Genomic DNA, 17,474 nt, shown 5'->3' on the forward strand with positions numbered 1-17,474 from the left:
TCCCTCACAAAGGATGTGTGATTATTGCATGGGATCCTCGTTGCTCTAGCACCGACATCTAGCGGCGATTCTGAGAACTTTTCAAACCGTCCTCGTATATGAGAAAACAAAGGTCCAATAATACTGCCCCTCTTAAATATCACATGGACAGATAAAGCTTTGCCTACCCTAATTCTTCCAGTTCTATTTTCTAGAAAGCCACCCATTCAGTCACTATTTGTCAAGTCCAAATGCACTCCATGATCTACCCTATCAAATGCCTTAGATGAGTCAATCGCGATACAGTCCAATTGACCTCCTGAATCCAGGATATCTGCTATATCTTGCTGGAATCCTACAAGTTGAGCTTCAGTGGAATAACCTTTCCTAAACCCAAACTGCCTTCTATCAAACCAGTTGATAATTTTGCAAACATGTCTTATATAATCAGAAAGAATGCTTTCCCTAAGCTTACATGCAATGCATGTCAAACTGACTGGCCTGTAATTTTCAACTTTATGTCTATCACCCTTTATACACAAGAGCTACTATAGTAACTCTCCATTCATTTGGTATAGCTCCTTCATGCAAACAATAATCAAGGTAAGTACTTCAGATATGGTACTTTATCCCAAACCATTGTCTTAAGTATATCCCTTGAAACATTATCAATTCCAGCCGCTTTTCTAGTTAACTTTTGTATCTTATTGTAAATGTCATTGTTGTCATAGGTAAATTTCAATACTTCTTTAGTATCAGTCACCTGCTCTATCTGGACATTATCCTTGTAACCAACAATCTTTACATACTGCTGACTGAATACTTCTGCCTTTTGAAGATCCTCGCATATAGTACGCAAAACTTTTCTTGAGCCCTGAGCTCCATAGTGCAGAATGGGAACAAGGGCTCAAGAAAAGGTTCACATACCATACACACTCCCCTTGTTCATTAATGATTCCTGGAATATCCTTTTTGGAACCTGTTTCTGCCTTAAAGTATCTATACATACCCTTCCATTTTTCACTAAAATTTGTATAGCTGCTAATTATGCTTGCTATCATGTTATCCTTAGCCAACTTCTTTGCTAGATTCAATTTTCTAGTAAGTTCCTTCAATTTCTCCTTACTTCCACAGCCATTTTGAACTATTTCTTTCCAACCTGCACCTCCTTGTTAGTCTCTTTACTTCTGTTATAATATAGTGCATCTTTACCATTCCTTACCACCTTTAACGGTACAAAGCTATTTTCACATTCGTCAACAGTTGCTTTAAACCCATCACAGAGTCTGTTTACATTTTTATTTACCATTTTCCACCGATCATAGTTACTTTTTTTAAACTCCCTCAAGCCTATTTTATCAGCCATATGGTACTGCCTAATAGTCCTAATTTTAACAGCTTTGTGATCACTAATACCATATATTCCTTCAATTTCTCTATAGAGCTCATCTGGTTTTACTAGCACCACATTCAGAATACTCTTCCCTCTAGTTGGTTCCATCACTTTCTGAATCAGATGCCCGTCCCATATTAACTTATTTACCATTTGTTGGTTATGCTTCCTGTCGTTCGCACAACCTTCCCTATTGACATTTGTTAAAATGAGATCACCCGCTACAATCACGTTCCTTATCGTTTACCACATAGCTGATTATCTTATCAAATAATTCTGCACTACCCTTTCCCAGTCTGTGCACTCCAAAGACATCAGGTTGCCTATTATCTTTAGATATGAGCCTTACCCCTAGAATTTCATGTTTGCCATCTTTAACTTTTTCGTGCCTTACAAATTCTTCTTTCACTGTAATGAATACTCCGCTTCTTACCATTCCTATCCTATCTCTACGATACACCCTCCAGTTCCGTGAGAAAATTTCTGCATCCATTATCATTTCTCAGCCATGATTCAACTCCTATTACAATATCTGGAAAGTATATATCTATTAAATTACTTAATTCTATTCCTTTCTTTACAATACTTCTACAGTTGAGCACTAAAATTTTTATGTCATCCCAACTTTTTTTCCAGTTCCCTGTTCCCTTAACACCGCTCCCTAGGCCGCCCTGTTCCTCTGAATGTACCTATCTATAACCCTTCTAAACAAATTTCCTATTTTATATGTACCACTGCGGTTTAATGATTCTAGCAATACCAATCCTTATGTAACCAGTCTCTGTAATGAATGGTATGAAAATATAATTCATAGGGTCAGCTGGTGTATCTATTTCAGGCGCAGTTCTTCAGTGACACTCAGGCCTTCAACAACTGATAGTCGAGCTGTGGAGGATTCAACCAGCCTTAGGGCTGAGGACTCACAATACATGCACATACACAGGTACTTTACCCGTTTTAGGCATGACTCCCATTTAACAACTTCTAATTTATGGATACATAATTATTTTGTGTTTAATAAGTATGGTTATCCCACTCAGATATAGTATGATTTTAAAGTGGAAGAGTTTGTATAACATTTTAAGGGAATATTACGAATTAAATTTTTTACTTTTCAAATGAAGCTTGTTTCAGTATGTGATTTATAACTTTACTTGCAGTTATAACATATCTACCAGTATCTCTCTCCAACATCCTCAGATATCTTGATTAGTCAATCATTTTATAAATGTAACACCACTTACCTTCGTCAAGTACTGCTGAATCTTTCCTTCTTCTGAATGCAGCATTATGCCACAATGCGACGTGCAATTATCAGAAGTTTCTGAAACGAAAGAAACAATACACTTCACTTAAAATTGCTATTCCATGATCCTTCCAGGAACCATTTATTATCAAAACTATATTGTGATGTAACTACATATACGCAGAAAAAAATCCTGTCCGTTTTGTATACTATTTACAACTTATTTTCACATTATACGCACATAACCTAATAGCTGCCATCATAACAAAACACCACTACAAAAAAATCAGAGGAATTAGACTGCCATCCTGAAACAATTGACTGCTACAGGAGCATGTCTCTATATAGTTTGACTGGCCAGGCTTCTGATAAATATGACAAAACATTTTTCTTGCAGTTCTAGAGTGGCCAATAGCCTAGTTATAATGTAAAGAACTTTCTACAACCATCTAGTGCCAAAGATACGTTATTCAAGATATTACAGTGTGTTGCACAATATTGTAATGAATTATACGTCATACATATAGGTAATAATAAATTATATACTGTTAATTACATGTCCTTACATTAAATAAATATATATACAGCAAATGTTTCATGACATAACCTCAAAAATAATATGATTGTCTGAAAATAATAATAGTAATACTAAATGGATGTAAACACTTCATAGCCCTACCTCAGAAGTAATAATCATAATAATAATAATAATAATAATAATAATAATAATAATAATAATAATAATAATAATAATTCTAGCTCGATATTGGCATTATTTACCCATGGCTTAGAGAATACTGTTTTCAAGTTATATCAATCTATTACACTTGCGTCAATTGTTACTCAAAAGCTAATAAATCAAATGAAAACTATTAACAAAGGTATAATTTAGGCATAACCTAATAGCGTAATATGATAATAGTGGAAACTGTCCCAAAATACTACACAGAGTAGCAGCGACAGCGCATAATACTGCCATCTAGCGACTCGAGATGATCACTAACATAAAAAGCTGTTAAAACATTACAGAGTTAGACTTCGGAAATGCAACGAAATATAGATTTTAAGTCATTTGTGGCATTCTTGTAACATGATATAGGTACGGAAGGTGGATGTCGATCTGAGAGAAGCAGTAATGAGAATAGAATAATTAAATCAAAACACTAGATCATCATGTCGTCCCTACGATGGCAAACTAGCGAAAGTGATGAACTAGGGAACCAGTAGTTCTAAAATTTTGGTCTAGATTTTATGATTTATATAATGTCTACGCTCTGACAAAGTCTCACATTTGCAGCTCGTTCTGTGTGGCTAACACATAAGACCAATCATTAAATATAAAAACTGATTTGACATGAGTAATCACAACTTCTTTCAGCTCTCTTAATTTTTTGACAATTTGCACATTCGTTAGTTTGCCAGACTACAGTGTGATAACATTCAAAGATTTGCAAAAAGCGAATCGCACATATACAGTAATATCTTACTCAGTTTGATATTTTCAGTGGCAAGATTTTTCTCTGGAGAATCATTGGTTCTTTTACTGAGCAGAGTAGCTTCAGCTAATGGTGTCCATAGCTCTACAGCTCTGCATTCAGGAGGAGGTGTGCTGGTCCCACTGTCTGCTGTCCTGTGAAGGGTTTTCCATTTTCATCACCAAGGCGAATCCTGGGACAGTTCCTCTTATAGGTAGCGGCTGCTCCTCTCTCCCCTTCTCTGCGCCTTCACCTGGCCCGAGAGCGGGTGTCACCCTCTAGCAGGCCTGCTATTCACATGTGCCTCAATAAAGACTTTGAAATACTTGTCAGTCAGTAAGTTACTTTCATTCTGCTGTTATAGATACTTTCACTACATCAATTCATTGATAGAAAACTGTCAGTTAATTCACTTCTAATCTTATATAAAAAAATAAAAGAAACTGACCAAAACTATTTTCAAATGTTCCTTACATTATGGCAGACAACTTTCTCCCATACACATCTGGGAACAAATTTTTACAAATATAACCATACTTCTTTACTATGTGCGTGTTTCTCATATTATATTAAGATGACAACACATCTCAACATTCACCATGAAGAAACTTTCTACATCCAGCCCATGGTATAATGGTCTGCATTTTCTTGTACTACCTCATAGTGATAATCAGTTCTTATCACTAAGCTCACACTGTTTACTGACATTTGCTCCAAAGTTACATTTCATGACATCATTACGAGTCAACAGAAAGTCTGTTACATCATATTCATAATTACTATCATCGGAACCAGAGAGCAATTTATTTACCATTACACCTTTCGTGGCACTGCAGAATTTGGTTTCACCTGGGCTAACATTCTTACGTTCTTCTTTTTTTTTTTTTGTAATTGAAAAAATGTCCTGTATGATCCTCCTTGTTAACATATAATGGAAATCACAATCTTTGTGTAACTCTGACCACAAGTTTCAAAACAAAATTAAAATGTCTACCCAATCCTGAATGCAGAGTTTGTGGTTCTTCAATACTTTAGTTTTTGAGACAATCACAAATTTCATCAAGCTTTTGCATATGCCTTGAGTCACTGCTTAAATATCTCCTGTACACTTTGGGGCTACTCAGAGTGAAAGATTTTAAAATATCACATATATCATGTCAGCTGACTGCAATAATAACAAGAGTAGTTATCTGCGCAAACCACTAGATGGCACGTATAAACTGGCAACATTGCTTCTCATGGGAGTTTCCATTATTATCATATTAAGCTATTTGGTATAACCATCAGTATTTTTTCTTATCCAGGAGCAGCCTGGTCAGACCACAATGCTCTTCTTATCCATTTGACTATCTTTCCATCATCCTTCATTCAATACCATATTTCAGTCCAAGTTCTACTGATTTATACTGTTACAGGATGAAGATATTTGTTGACTAACCCACACAATGAGATTCATATCAGGAACCTCAGCCAAACATCTTCAACTTGGAACAAAAGTAGGAAGATGAGAGGTCCAGCAAGGTACCTCTACAACGGCATCCTGTCAAACAGCAGAAAGCTAAACCTCCAGGCCAGCCTAAATAGAATGTGAAGGAATCACGGGCACTGTATTGCCTCAACAGTTCTATGGAGTTGGAAACAATCAGCTGCTAGTGACAGTGGAAACAATAAGCAGACTATTCAGCACATTGCCTTCAAATGTCCTCTCAGGTATTATAGAGGCAACAGGCAGGGCTTTGTGTTACACCTGAAGTAACTGAGAGGCTGAAGAATCTTGACCGTCATCTGTAAGGACTGCCGAGCCAAAGAACATCTTTACCTTTTTTTTGATTGCCTTAATAGTGTTGCTAATTTCAAAAGTTTACGTGTTTTGTATAATGTCATATGCTAAATAAAATAAACAAAAATCCTCCTTAATTTTATTTCACATCTCCAATCATCAATCTATAACCACTGATCTGCAATTAGGGCAGCTGTCCCGGTGGCAGATTGCCTATCTGTTTACTTAGTCTTTTCTTAATAATCACAAAGAATTTGGAAATTTATTTGAAGGTGCTCAAATATGTCAGCCTCATGTCAGTAGATTTACTGGCACATAAACACTCCTACAGAACAAAATTGCGGCATCTCGGCATCTCCCAAATCCGAAAAAGTAGTTAGTCGGACGTAAAACCAATAACATTATTATCTTTCATGGATTAAATGTTTACATCTCAAAATGGAAGACACCGGTAACTGAAATGTTGTAAGACCATCTTCTCCTTCATTTTTTATTCTGCTATTGCTTTTAACATTTCACTAACACACAGATTTTCAGCTAAATGTAATTGGAAAGGGAAAAATATGTTCAGGGCCACCAACAGTAAGATTCAAACCCAATCTCCAGAATGTAAGTTTACAGCAACACGTCCTGTAACGCAAAGCTCTCTCACTCAGTGGTCTTCATTTTGAGATATATCAGCATTCAATTTTATCATTTCTCTACCAATGTTAACTATTCCATTTCAGACCACCCATACTTCCTCCTACCCTGCATACTGACCTGCATGACCTTCCTTTCAATGTACTCATCATTCTTCCTCACCTTCCATCTCAACCTCGATTCCCAGGCTAGTGATTTCCAATGTTTCCCGACCCTTCTCATCTCTCCACCCTGCTGATGCTCCTCTTCAAGGTGATATTTTCTATGCCACATATCACAGGTCTTACAACCATTCTAACAGATCTTCCCTGAGTGTAGTCGTCCTATCACACAATGCCCCACACAACTCTCTATCAGCTTCTCCAGGACTGTAATAAGGAAGATTATATCACACGTCCTACTAGTGATGAGTCATTCATGAACAAACTGACTCATTTGAACATCTCATCCAGAAAAGCTACTTAGCTCCCTGAGAGGTAGTCATTCAATTATGAGTTGTTAAATTGTGAACAAACCAACTGTGCCAAAAGAGCTGTTTGTTATCAAATGTTAGTAGTTCATGCATTGTGTAACCTTGACAATATACAGCTGCTTAATGCACTATCCTGCATAATAAGTTTTTTTCAGGTCCCTCACATATAAAGCCTTTAAAAATGACCCCATATACTGTACTCTAATCCTACCTATACATTTTAATCGTGGAATACTTTCAATTCATTTTCAGCTATGTTTGGAAGAAAAGTTACATTTTCATTACTACTTCTTATTAGGGTCAATTACCCGTTAAGTATTCCACCATTCCCCTCGCTGCTCTGGCAAAGTATTGGTCCCGTTTGTAACTATTGCATCATAACTTGCAAATCTTCATTGCTGCAGCAGCATGCAACCTCATCACTTGCCTACTCAATCAGTTCATGCTGAGGTGATCCACAGAATGAACACAGCATCGCTGCACGAGTCTACTGTCTCAGTCATCAGTGATGCCACTTTTTCTGCAAGGTTCCAGAATCTCTAACTTTCCATCCGTATTTCATCTGCTTCCATGAATAGTGGTAAAAGTAGCCTGACCAACCACCTAGCAAATCAGTCCACTTTCATCATTGGTGTGGTTGGAGGGTGGTCCTTAACAGCTAATTTCCTCATACATCTGATAACTTTAATTATGGACCTGAATAAATAGCTAAAGAGACAGTTCGATTGAAAACTTGCCCACTGGACTTTGTTTGCGACCCATTTTGGTCTCACTTTACTCTATTTTTTGTTGAGAGTGAGTACAGGAGTCTCAGGGCGAAAATTATACCCTTCTACTCATCTGTTTCCGCGACGTGCCGATGAGTCAGAAAATCTCTGTCACGTACACTGGCAGGGGAGAAGCGATCTGTCATGGAGGAGATAATTTACTCCATGTCATGGATGAAACACCCCCCCCCCCCTCTTCGCTAAACTGATAAAATCCCATTTGGGGGCTGGAGTAAATTCAGAAGATGAAGAAGAAGAATTTAGAGAGGGTGGCAAAGCTTCCCTTCCTAACAAACAAGCCTTTTCAGGGGGAAGATTTAGTACATATAGTAATTTAGTAATTTAATTCAGAATAGACCGAAAAGTTGGGAGGTAACCAGTTAAAAAAGGTCGTAAGTTAGCCAAGGGCCGCAAGGCTCCACAAGGTTCAATTCTAGGGCCCGTTCTATTCATTTTGATCATTATTTAACTTCTATTCTTCAGTCAAGCAAGTGTCTGTTATACGCAGATGATTTAAAAATCTTTAAGGTAATAGAGTCTGAAAATTACTGTACACTTTTGGAATCAGATGCCCTTCGTGTGAGTGAGTGGTGTAAAAAGTGGATATTGCAGGTCAATGTTTCGAAGTGAAATGTAATCAGCTTCACTCGTAAGAAATCCCCTGTCATGTATAATTATGCTTTCAATGGCATATATTTAAACCGTGTAGATATTATCAATGATTTATGTATCATATTAAGCAATTATCATAAAAAGAAAGGTTCCAGCTAATCAATACTTATTTATTATCACATGTATGATGGAATATCACATGTATAATAGGACCGGTCTCGACCTCTTAAAGGTCATCCTCAGCTACATTAGAATCCTATGTTTGCATTTTTTATATTATGCCTCATTCCTAAAAGCTTTATGACATACTCTGAAAATTTAACAACATTATGTTGATTACACTTTTGTTAAGAGTTCTAATGTTACAATATAGCTAAATTTATGACAAGTTAAACACTCTTATTACATAATATAATGACCCAATAAACGCATGTAATTATAATAAAATGGATTCGTCTTTTCTTTCTAATGCATAATGTAAGAATAATTTACCATAGGCTTTTGCCTATTCAGTTAAAACAAGTTCCATTCTTATAAATGTTTAGTCATATATGAAGCGATCTTTGTTGATATATGTGAATATTACAGTAGTAAATTAGCAGTAAAATACGCCAGTCAAGTGTAAGTATGCTAATTGCTCAATAAAATATATTACTTATCTACATTAAAATATTAGCTAACATGGTTGAACGTGCTTAAATGCTCTTTTGAAAGTCTAAAACAGTTGAAAACAATAAATCTTGCATTGTTTTTGCATTACTTATTACATTGAAATAATCTGAAATTTGCCCATTATACAAACATATAAACACATTCAAGTATTTAGAACATTGCAAGGTATGCTTAGACGCAAATGACTGTAGTTTAAATTAACAAGTGCCAGCACATTCTTATGTTGTTTTAAAAAGACTGATGAACATGTGAGTTAAAAGTCTGAATTTGCATAAGCCTTAGCCGATACACTTGAACCTGGCCTGTTTGACTTGACTGATGTTCTGGAAATTGTTCAATTTGAATGACAAGGTCGTAATTGTTGGTGGCTCTTTCCTTTCTTATGATGTTGGTATTAATAAATGTTGTTGTAAAGTGGTTGAGATGTATGCTGCTTGGCTGTCTGTCGCGACAGTCGGCAGTCCGAATTATTTTAACGTGTTATTTTGACCTTGTCATTTTGTGCTTTTTCTTGAATATTTTACGGCTGAGGATGTCTACAAGTTAGACGAAACATGTCCCGTCATATTTTAAAAAATGTTTAAGTAATTAGACAATAAAAATTTTGGTATTGTAAAGGTGGAATATTGATTTAACCTCAAAAAGTATCATCATGAGTTTCACGCCGACTCTCAATTGAGTCTGCAAAGGCCTCCGCTTTATCGTAAGGAAAGAATATTAGTCCGTAACAGTAGTAAATTGCACACTGGGAGAGGATTGGATTAGTCAGATTACAAGAAATCCGCCAAAATTTGCGATCTGACTTGTCTTCAGAGACATTACGGCAAAGATCCTCCCATTTTTTTTATCACTGCATACTTCCTGGGCTAGTTCCTGATATTCTGCTCAGTCAGCTGGGTCGTGAAATCTTTGCCATCTTTTCCTGTAAGTATTTTTGTAGATTAAATCCTTAAGGAGATATACCATGGTATTGTCTTGGGAGCCATGGCGGTACTGAAACCTGAGCCAAACGGTATTTGTATTTATGTCTCGGCCTGGACCCGTTTCCAACGTACTTCACACGTTTTGTCGACGGTCCAGAAAATGATTATTATTACTATTAATGCTGGGCCACGTGACTAGATGTACTACGCTGCTTGACAGTAAATTACCACTGCCGCTCTTGTTATTATTGACGATAAAGCTAGCGCTATTGTTGCGCGTAAGCAGGTGCACAGGATTTCTATTACTGCCCTTATTATAAATGTGAACAATGGCACAGTCAATATCACTCCTATCGTTAAATTTAAAAGTGTTTAAATTCCAATTTATGTGCCATGAAAATCTGTGGTAATCTAGATTTAAGTTCTGCTTTGGAAAAGATGGCTCTTGAAATCGAACCCAGGAAAGATTTAAAATAATGGGTTTGTGGTTGGAGTCTAAATCATTACAAACTGTAAAATCAATGGTACTATTACAGAATTTTGATACCAAAATATCGATGACATCAGGTCAACCTCAGGCCAGATATATGGTGGGTTCAGTTGGGGCGTAGACAGCAAAGTCATTTTCTCTCATATTGTTGTAATATTCTTCCCTTAGGATTTGTAGTCCTAGAGTTCCAATCTGGATGTTTGGTGTTAATGTCGTCCACAATAATGGAACACACGTGGGAGGGCTTGTTTAATACAATATTAATCTCTCCTGTATTTAGCAGAGCCTTGGTGGGTAAATATGTCTCAAGACGTCGATAACGTTATTATTGATGTCTAATCTCGATACCGAGAAACTCAATAACACAGACCTTTACAATAAGTTGTAAAGTTTTAATTTTGAAGATCTTATGATGTTTTAGCCACGTACCTCCCAGTAGCAGGATATTGATTTTGTAGTCAGAAATAAACTACTCAAGTTCATATTTTTGACTAGAAAGTCCCTGACAGTTCCAAGCACAGATTGTAAGGTCCATTGTCCGGTCGAAAGAAACTGATTAAGGCTCTGTAAAATACCACATAGCAGCATCAAGCAGAACTCCAACCTTGTCAATGGTGCTCTGACATTGCTTCAGCTGTAAAGCAGTTCTCTAAGTATAGGCAACAGCTTGGAGAAATTTATCTGCCCTAAGAGGTCCAAAATGTCTCCTATGGCTGAGAGAGTGGATATGGGAGACACCGTGCCGATAGGCTCAGGGTTCAATCGAGTGGAGGGGGCGGAGGCACCTCCCACCACTTGCGCATAGAAGTTGGAATCTACTTCTCGGGAGGGGGACAGAGTCCTCTTTTTCTGGGATTTGAGGTACTCATTTACCATCTTAGTCTCTGCGATATTGCGGAAAGTATCACACCCGTGCCAGGAGGCTGGATGGGTGCCCTTGCAATTAACACACTTGGCCGGTGCTCCTGGAACCAGTGGACAGGCAGCAGCAGCATGGTTCTCCCCACACTTTACACATCTCAGAGGCATGGCACAGAAATTAGCTGTGTGGCCCCAGCTCTGACATCGGTAGAATTGAGTGGGACCTATGCGACGCCTGTAGGCCTCTAGGATTACCCTGCATCCGCACAGATATTTTACGTCACAGATCTTAGCAAATTCACTGTTTGGAAGGGTAACACACTACACTCAGGGGGACAAGTTGTTTGGTCGTGCTATCCCGTCTGGTAAACAGGAACACGTACTTTGGCTCATACCCCAGAGCCATGAGCTGCTCCTTTACCCAGTCCACATCAACAGTGGAAACAATATTTTGAATGATAACCTTTAAGAGTCTCTGACTCAACATGTGGTGAGTGTAGAAACTCTTACCGGACTCCTCGAAATATTGCTTCACCAGCAGATAATCCTGTTCATTGCTGGTGTGGTACTTAAGGGCATCCTTGGATCACCAGTGCACTTAGTATGAAGGTACTTGTAGTGTCACTGATACTCCAACTTGTCAGCGACAACAATGGGTAGGATGCAGATTTTCTTGATGGGAGCAATCTCCATTGCCTCTCACCCCCATCGGAGGTGGCGCCACTGTCAGATGAGTTCTAAGTAGCCTCAGAGGTTGAAGGTACAGGCTGAGAAGCCCGAGAGATGGTAACAGTGGCGCCCCCCCCCCCAGGGGGAAGCGAGAACTTCCGACTGGGTCAGAACAAACGCAGTTGGGTCTGTGGACCCCGAAGTTGGAAGAGAGGAAAGTGCCCAATACCGATTCTTAATGGTGACAGGCTTTTCCGTTCTCGCCTGTTTCGTCTTAAGTATCATTTTAGAGACTACTTTTCTCTTTCCCTTATTTACTGGCTGCCACAGAGAGACCTGAGCTGCAATTTTCGCCAGGACTTTACCTGTACACCACAGCATAGCCAGAGTTTCGGCAGTGAACTTAGCACTTTGGTACGCAGGTAACACATGGATTTTAGATTGCATAAAAACCTCCAAGGAGGTGCTCGATGCGCCAGAGGATGCTAGCCATCTTGTTCTCCTACCAGCACTTAACCAGATAAATACACAAACACAGAGCACTTACCAGCCCAAATGAGAAAAGTATACCTTCAATATACCCGCTCTCACACCACTCAAGAATGCTGACAACAACCAATCACCACAAGTTCGGGGACTTTGCTGCATAGGCATAAAACTCTCAAGCGGAATATATATAGGCAAGGAATTTCTTTATCTGCGAGTGCTAGACACTTGAAGACTTTCAGATTCTCCTTTGAACTCTCATCTATAAACGGAACTGGAAGTGCATGAATTAAGATTTTATTATATACATCTATTAAGTTCATCAGGCTTCAGTTTATGTATTAGCTATTCCAATATGTTCTCCCTGTTCGTATATTATTTCTTCTCTCCATTTTACACACACACACACACACACACACACTCATTTCATAAAAAAAAAAGAACACCTTGAAAGACTAGAAATAGGAAGTTCATATTCACTGGACATGTTCATTAGTATGTTCTGCAGAAATAATTAACATTTCAGTCACCTAGGTTCAGCATGTGTCCTGTTGCCTAGTAGGCACTGGGTCCTCCATGGGCACTGATAACTTGTTCCATGCATGATAGCATCGACACGTATAAGGCGCAACTGGCATCCTTGGGTATACCCATTCATGCTGCATTCACCTGATTCCACAGTTCATCTTTGGTGGTTGCCATTGGGTCACAGCACCACACCCGTCGTTTCACCATATCCCGCAAATTTTCAATTGGTGACAAGTCCGCTGATTGGGCAGGCCAGGGCAACATTCTGACATCCTGTGACAAGAAGGCACGTGTTCGTGCAGCAACATGTGGTCACGCATTGTCTTGCTAAATATGGTGTCTGGGGTGTCGTGCAGAAAGGGTATGGCTACGAGTCGCAAAATGTCATTCACTTGGTCAAACTAGTCACAGCGCCCTGGACACGCACCGACTGTGATTTATGGTTGTGCCCAATAGCACCCCACACCATCTGCTCCCATTCCTGTCCCCAGTGACGTTGTTCCATACACCATTGCAGTCTAGCATATTTATGCTCATTAGTCAAAGGTAGGCAGAGAAGTGGGCGACGTGCCGGTAACCCAGACCATAATAAACGGCAACGGACTGTCACTCCTGCGAGTGTACAATGTGTTACACTGTTCCACTGTCGCGCCAGAGCCAAGGAGGGCGCAGATCTGTCCTGAAATGCCATTCGGATGAGGTGTCGATCTTCTCGGGTGGTCGTGTTCTACGGCCTTCTATGAACCATTCTGTACTCACCAGTTGCACTGCCGACACACTGACCACTGATGAAGGGAATGGTTGAGACTTCCCGAAACATGTTTGGTTTAATAAATAGTTTTTCTTTCATTTAATGAGTGTATTGATCAAGGTGGGTTCAAATAAACTATTTTAAATAGTTATATTATACACTTCATCGCACATGAGCAACAATTTTCCGGATGGATGCATCACATTCTCTCATGCCAATAATATGCCCTCTTTCAAATTCACTCATTTGATGGTATGGTTCTCGCATATGTCTGCTCATCAAGTCACACTGATCCATTACCATTGGTTTATAGCAACAAGAGCTGCAGGCACATTTTACCGGTCAGTGGTGGTGCGACGTTATCAATGTGGACCTTGAGCCTGATGGCCAACATGGTTCAAATGCTAATCATTTCTTCAGAACATACTAATGCATATGTCCTGTGAATATGAACTTCCTATCTCTAGTCTTTCAAGGTGTATTGGTTTTTATGAATACAAGTATCTGTAAATGGTTACATTTTTTTTATAAAATTTTCATTATATACACATCTTTTTGTAACTTCTATCAATCAAGTTTAGCAGGTCTACCAATCTTCTAATGTATCTTTCATTCTTTACCCTATAATTATTCTGGCTCGTGAAACTGTGAGTGGTCTAGGAACATTGTCTAAATAATATGTCTTCATATTGATTTTACTAGATATTTTGTCTTCCTATTTGAGATAGGACTGATATACAAATTATTTTCTATTCTTTATACATTATGTAGTACCCGACTTTCCTCACGTAATGCTTTATATAGAACCTTTTTTTTAACTTAATATAAACACTGTTTGAAAGAATTTGTTCCCTTCTTCTAAATGTCTTTTTCAATTTCGTTTAACCTTAATTACCCATTACTATCCTTGGAAATCTCTAAATGCCCAGAATGCTTCGTCATAAGTCACAAATACACTTTGTGAACTGTTCTGTTTTTATAAGTAAATGGCTGCTAATTGTTACAAGAATCAAACTCTGACAACTTAACGTTCTTATACAAATGAAATATGTACTCAGTTACACACTACCTGTGTTTTAAGCCTAGAACCTTGTACAGAACAATACCATGACTGCTGCTTTGTTACCCCTTCTCTCCCTCACATTCCTTAGTTCTGGAAAAATAAATTTTCATGTCCCTGGTGTACTGAAACGCCTGTGTGATTAAAGTGAGTATTTAACGTGAAGCACTTTGTCACATAAATTGGAAATCTTACGGAAGCATGATGTAAACACAATTCATCAGAAACAACTCTCCAATTCATTAAGTATCTCATTGTCAACATTAAAAACAACTAGAGGACACGTACTACTGCACAGCATTCATTTATAAATAGGTCAGATAACATGTCATTATATAAAATTGCTATAAGCTCTGCCTGGATACTTCTTTTAATATTTACTTTTAGGGTTTGTATTACATGTTAATTACGTGTCAAGTGATTGTAGATGTCTTTATTGTGACACTGATTGATATTTTACTAACTATTTTGTAGTTTTAAAGTTATTGTTGTGTGTTTAAAGTTTTAGTTCTAGATTATTTTGTTTTGTGTGGAACTTTGTCCTTGTTGCAGCCTATAATGCCTGGGAAGTAGTTGATCCTTTCAAATAAATAATAAAAAATAAGTGATGTATTTACACGTGCACTACAGATACGGTGTACAGGATTTCAACTGTCATTGGGACAGTCACTAATCAGTCTAGCGAATCCAGAAACTGTGGATTCAACATTAATCTCTGCCATTTTGAACATTTTCTTTTTCACCCCTTCTGACCCCCATGCCAATGGAGGCTGAACAGGGACTTAAAAGGCATCCAGAGTGTCACAATTCATTTCAGCTCAACACTAATATTGGACGTTTTTGATTATTTATGTCACTCTCTCCCAATCCCGAACTGTAGGGGTGATAGGGAGTGTCTTATCCCCATAAAAAGAATTCCCAGGACACAGAGTGACGTCAGCATGTATGGAGACGCCGTGGTGAGCAGCACATCAAATGTTGTCCAGGAAGGCGACCGATTCGGACAAGGTTCTGTGATGGTGTGGGGTGGCATCAGTATTGATGGCCGTACAGATCTTGTCATCGTCCATGGTAATCTTACCACTGCAGGGTACATCGAGCAGATACTGCTACAGCATGTGTTGGTTGCTGCATACGGCGTTGGGCCTGAATTCGTACTCATGCACAACAATGCCAGAGCTCATGTAGTGCACATCACCAGAGCTGTCTTGCGAGAACTGAACATTCCAGAAATGGAATGGCCAGTAGTGAGTCCCGACCTTAATCCCATTAAGCATGTGTGGAATAAGTTTGACAGAAGTGTCCGTGGGCGTCCTGTTCCACCACAGACTCTCCAAGACCTCCAACAGGCTCTCATTGAAGAATGGGACCTGATAGCGCAACGTGACCTCCGTCAACTTATGCGGAACATGCCACGTGGGTGCTAAGCTGTGATAAATGCTCGTGGAGGACATTCACCATACCGAAGCTCTCCAACTGTGATAAAAATCCACTTTGGAGGACTTATCACTTTGTTTTTGCCCCTATTTGGACATTTCCATTTATGTTCCGAAAATGAACGCGAATCCATCTATGTTCTTTTGTATATTTCAATGGCAAAGAATAAAGGTTTAATTGGTAATATACCTGGGTGTAAGGTATTGTTTTGTGAAGCACGGCATACATACAAAAGCATGTTCCCCTAATTTTCTTGGAGACAATGATGTCAGTGAACTTACACTTGAAGTGAAAAGATCGGTAAATAAACTCCATTCTCATAATGCAGCTGAAATACATGAAATTCGACCTGCAATGATAAAATATAGTGAGAAGGCACACAGGAATGACTTCATAGAATATAAAGATTAGCATGGAATGTTAGTAACGTGCCTTCTAATTGGACAAAAGCAGTAAATTGCACCTATCTATAAGCTAGGAAACAGGAAGGATTGCAACAACTATCACAGTATTTCGTTAATCAGTATACCAAGCATGGTGTTCACTGACATATAGGAAGAGGGTGCAATATCTATCTACCTACCTATTTATGAATGATCTGCATTTAGGGCTATTGTCCAGGTGACAAATTCCCTATCAATTGTTTAGCTAGCCTTTTCTTAATGTTTTCAAAAAACTTTATTTATCAAAACTTTAAATGTAAATGTAAATAGTGTTTGGTGACAACAGACTTAACATCTGCAGTCTAAACGTAAGTTTTTCATTATATTAATAATTGTATATAATTTATTTTTTGTCATTACTGTTTCATGTTATCACTAATCTCTCTATCATTGACAAGTTTACGCTACATAAACAATACTGTACATATACAAGCTTATTTTTTAAGTGATTTGATAGAATCTGAGGATGTTCTTGTAGAACGAAACATGTCATTCTTTGTATGTTAGTGTGTGTTTTACAGATATGTTTACAGTGTTTTAATTTACATTGTATTTGCTATGTGTTTGACAGACTGAAAAGCCTTTGTTACATTTAACTAAGTCAACACTGGAAAACATGGCTTCATTTTTAACAAAATATCAAAACTTTATTTATCAAACATACCCCTTGATAAATTATTCTAGTCTCCTATTCCTCGTCCTATAAATGAATAATTGCCCCAATTTGTCCTCCTGAAACCCAACTTTACTTTCATATTATGCTAATTCAGCATTTGTACGTAGAGGAA

At 38.2% G+C, this 17,474-nt stretch overlaps 1 protein-coding gene across 5 annotated transcripts in view; it reads right to left on the minus strand.

The window, feature by feature from the left end:
* The window catches only part of TSG101 (tumor susceptibility gene 101), a 248,197-nt gene that overhangs the window by 216,324 nt on the left and 14,399 nt on the right, over positions 1 to 17,474 (minus strand). For all 5 annotated transcript variants that reach the window (XM_067145703.2, XM_068227271.1, XM_067145704.2 and 2 more), the window contains exon 2: positions 2,617 to 2,696. In XM_067145703.2, the coding sequence (XP_067001804.2) occupies positions 2,617 to 2,661 (45 nt within the window). In that variant the 5' untranslated portion in view covers positions 2,662 to 2,696. The remainder of the gene's footprint in view (positions 1 to 2,616; positions 2,697 to 17,474) is intronic.

Source organism: Anabrus simplex, chromosome 4 (genome assembly GCF_040414725.1).
Source record: "Anabrus simplex isolate iqAnaSimp1 chromosome 4, ASM4041472v1, whole genome shotgun sequence".
In the NCBI taxonomy this organism is placed as follows: Eukaryota; Metazoa; Arthropoda; class Insecta; order Orthoptera; family Tettigoniidae; genus Anabrus; species Anabrus simplex.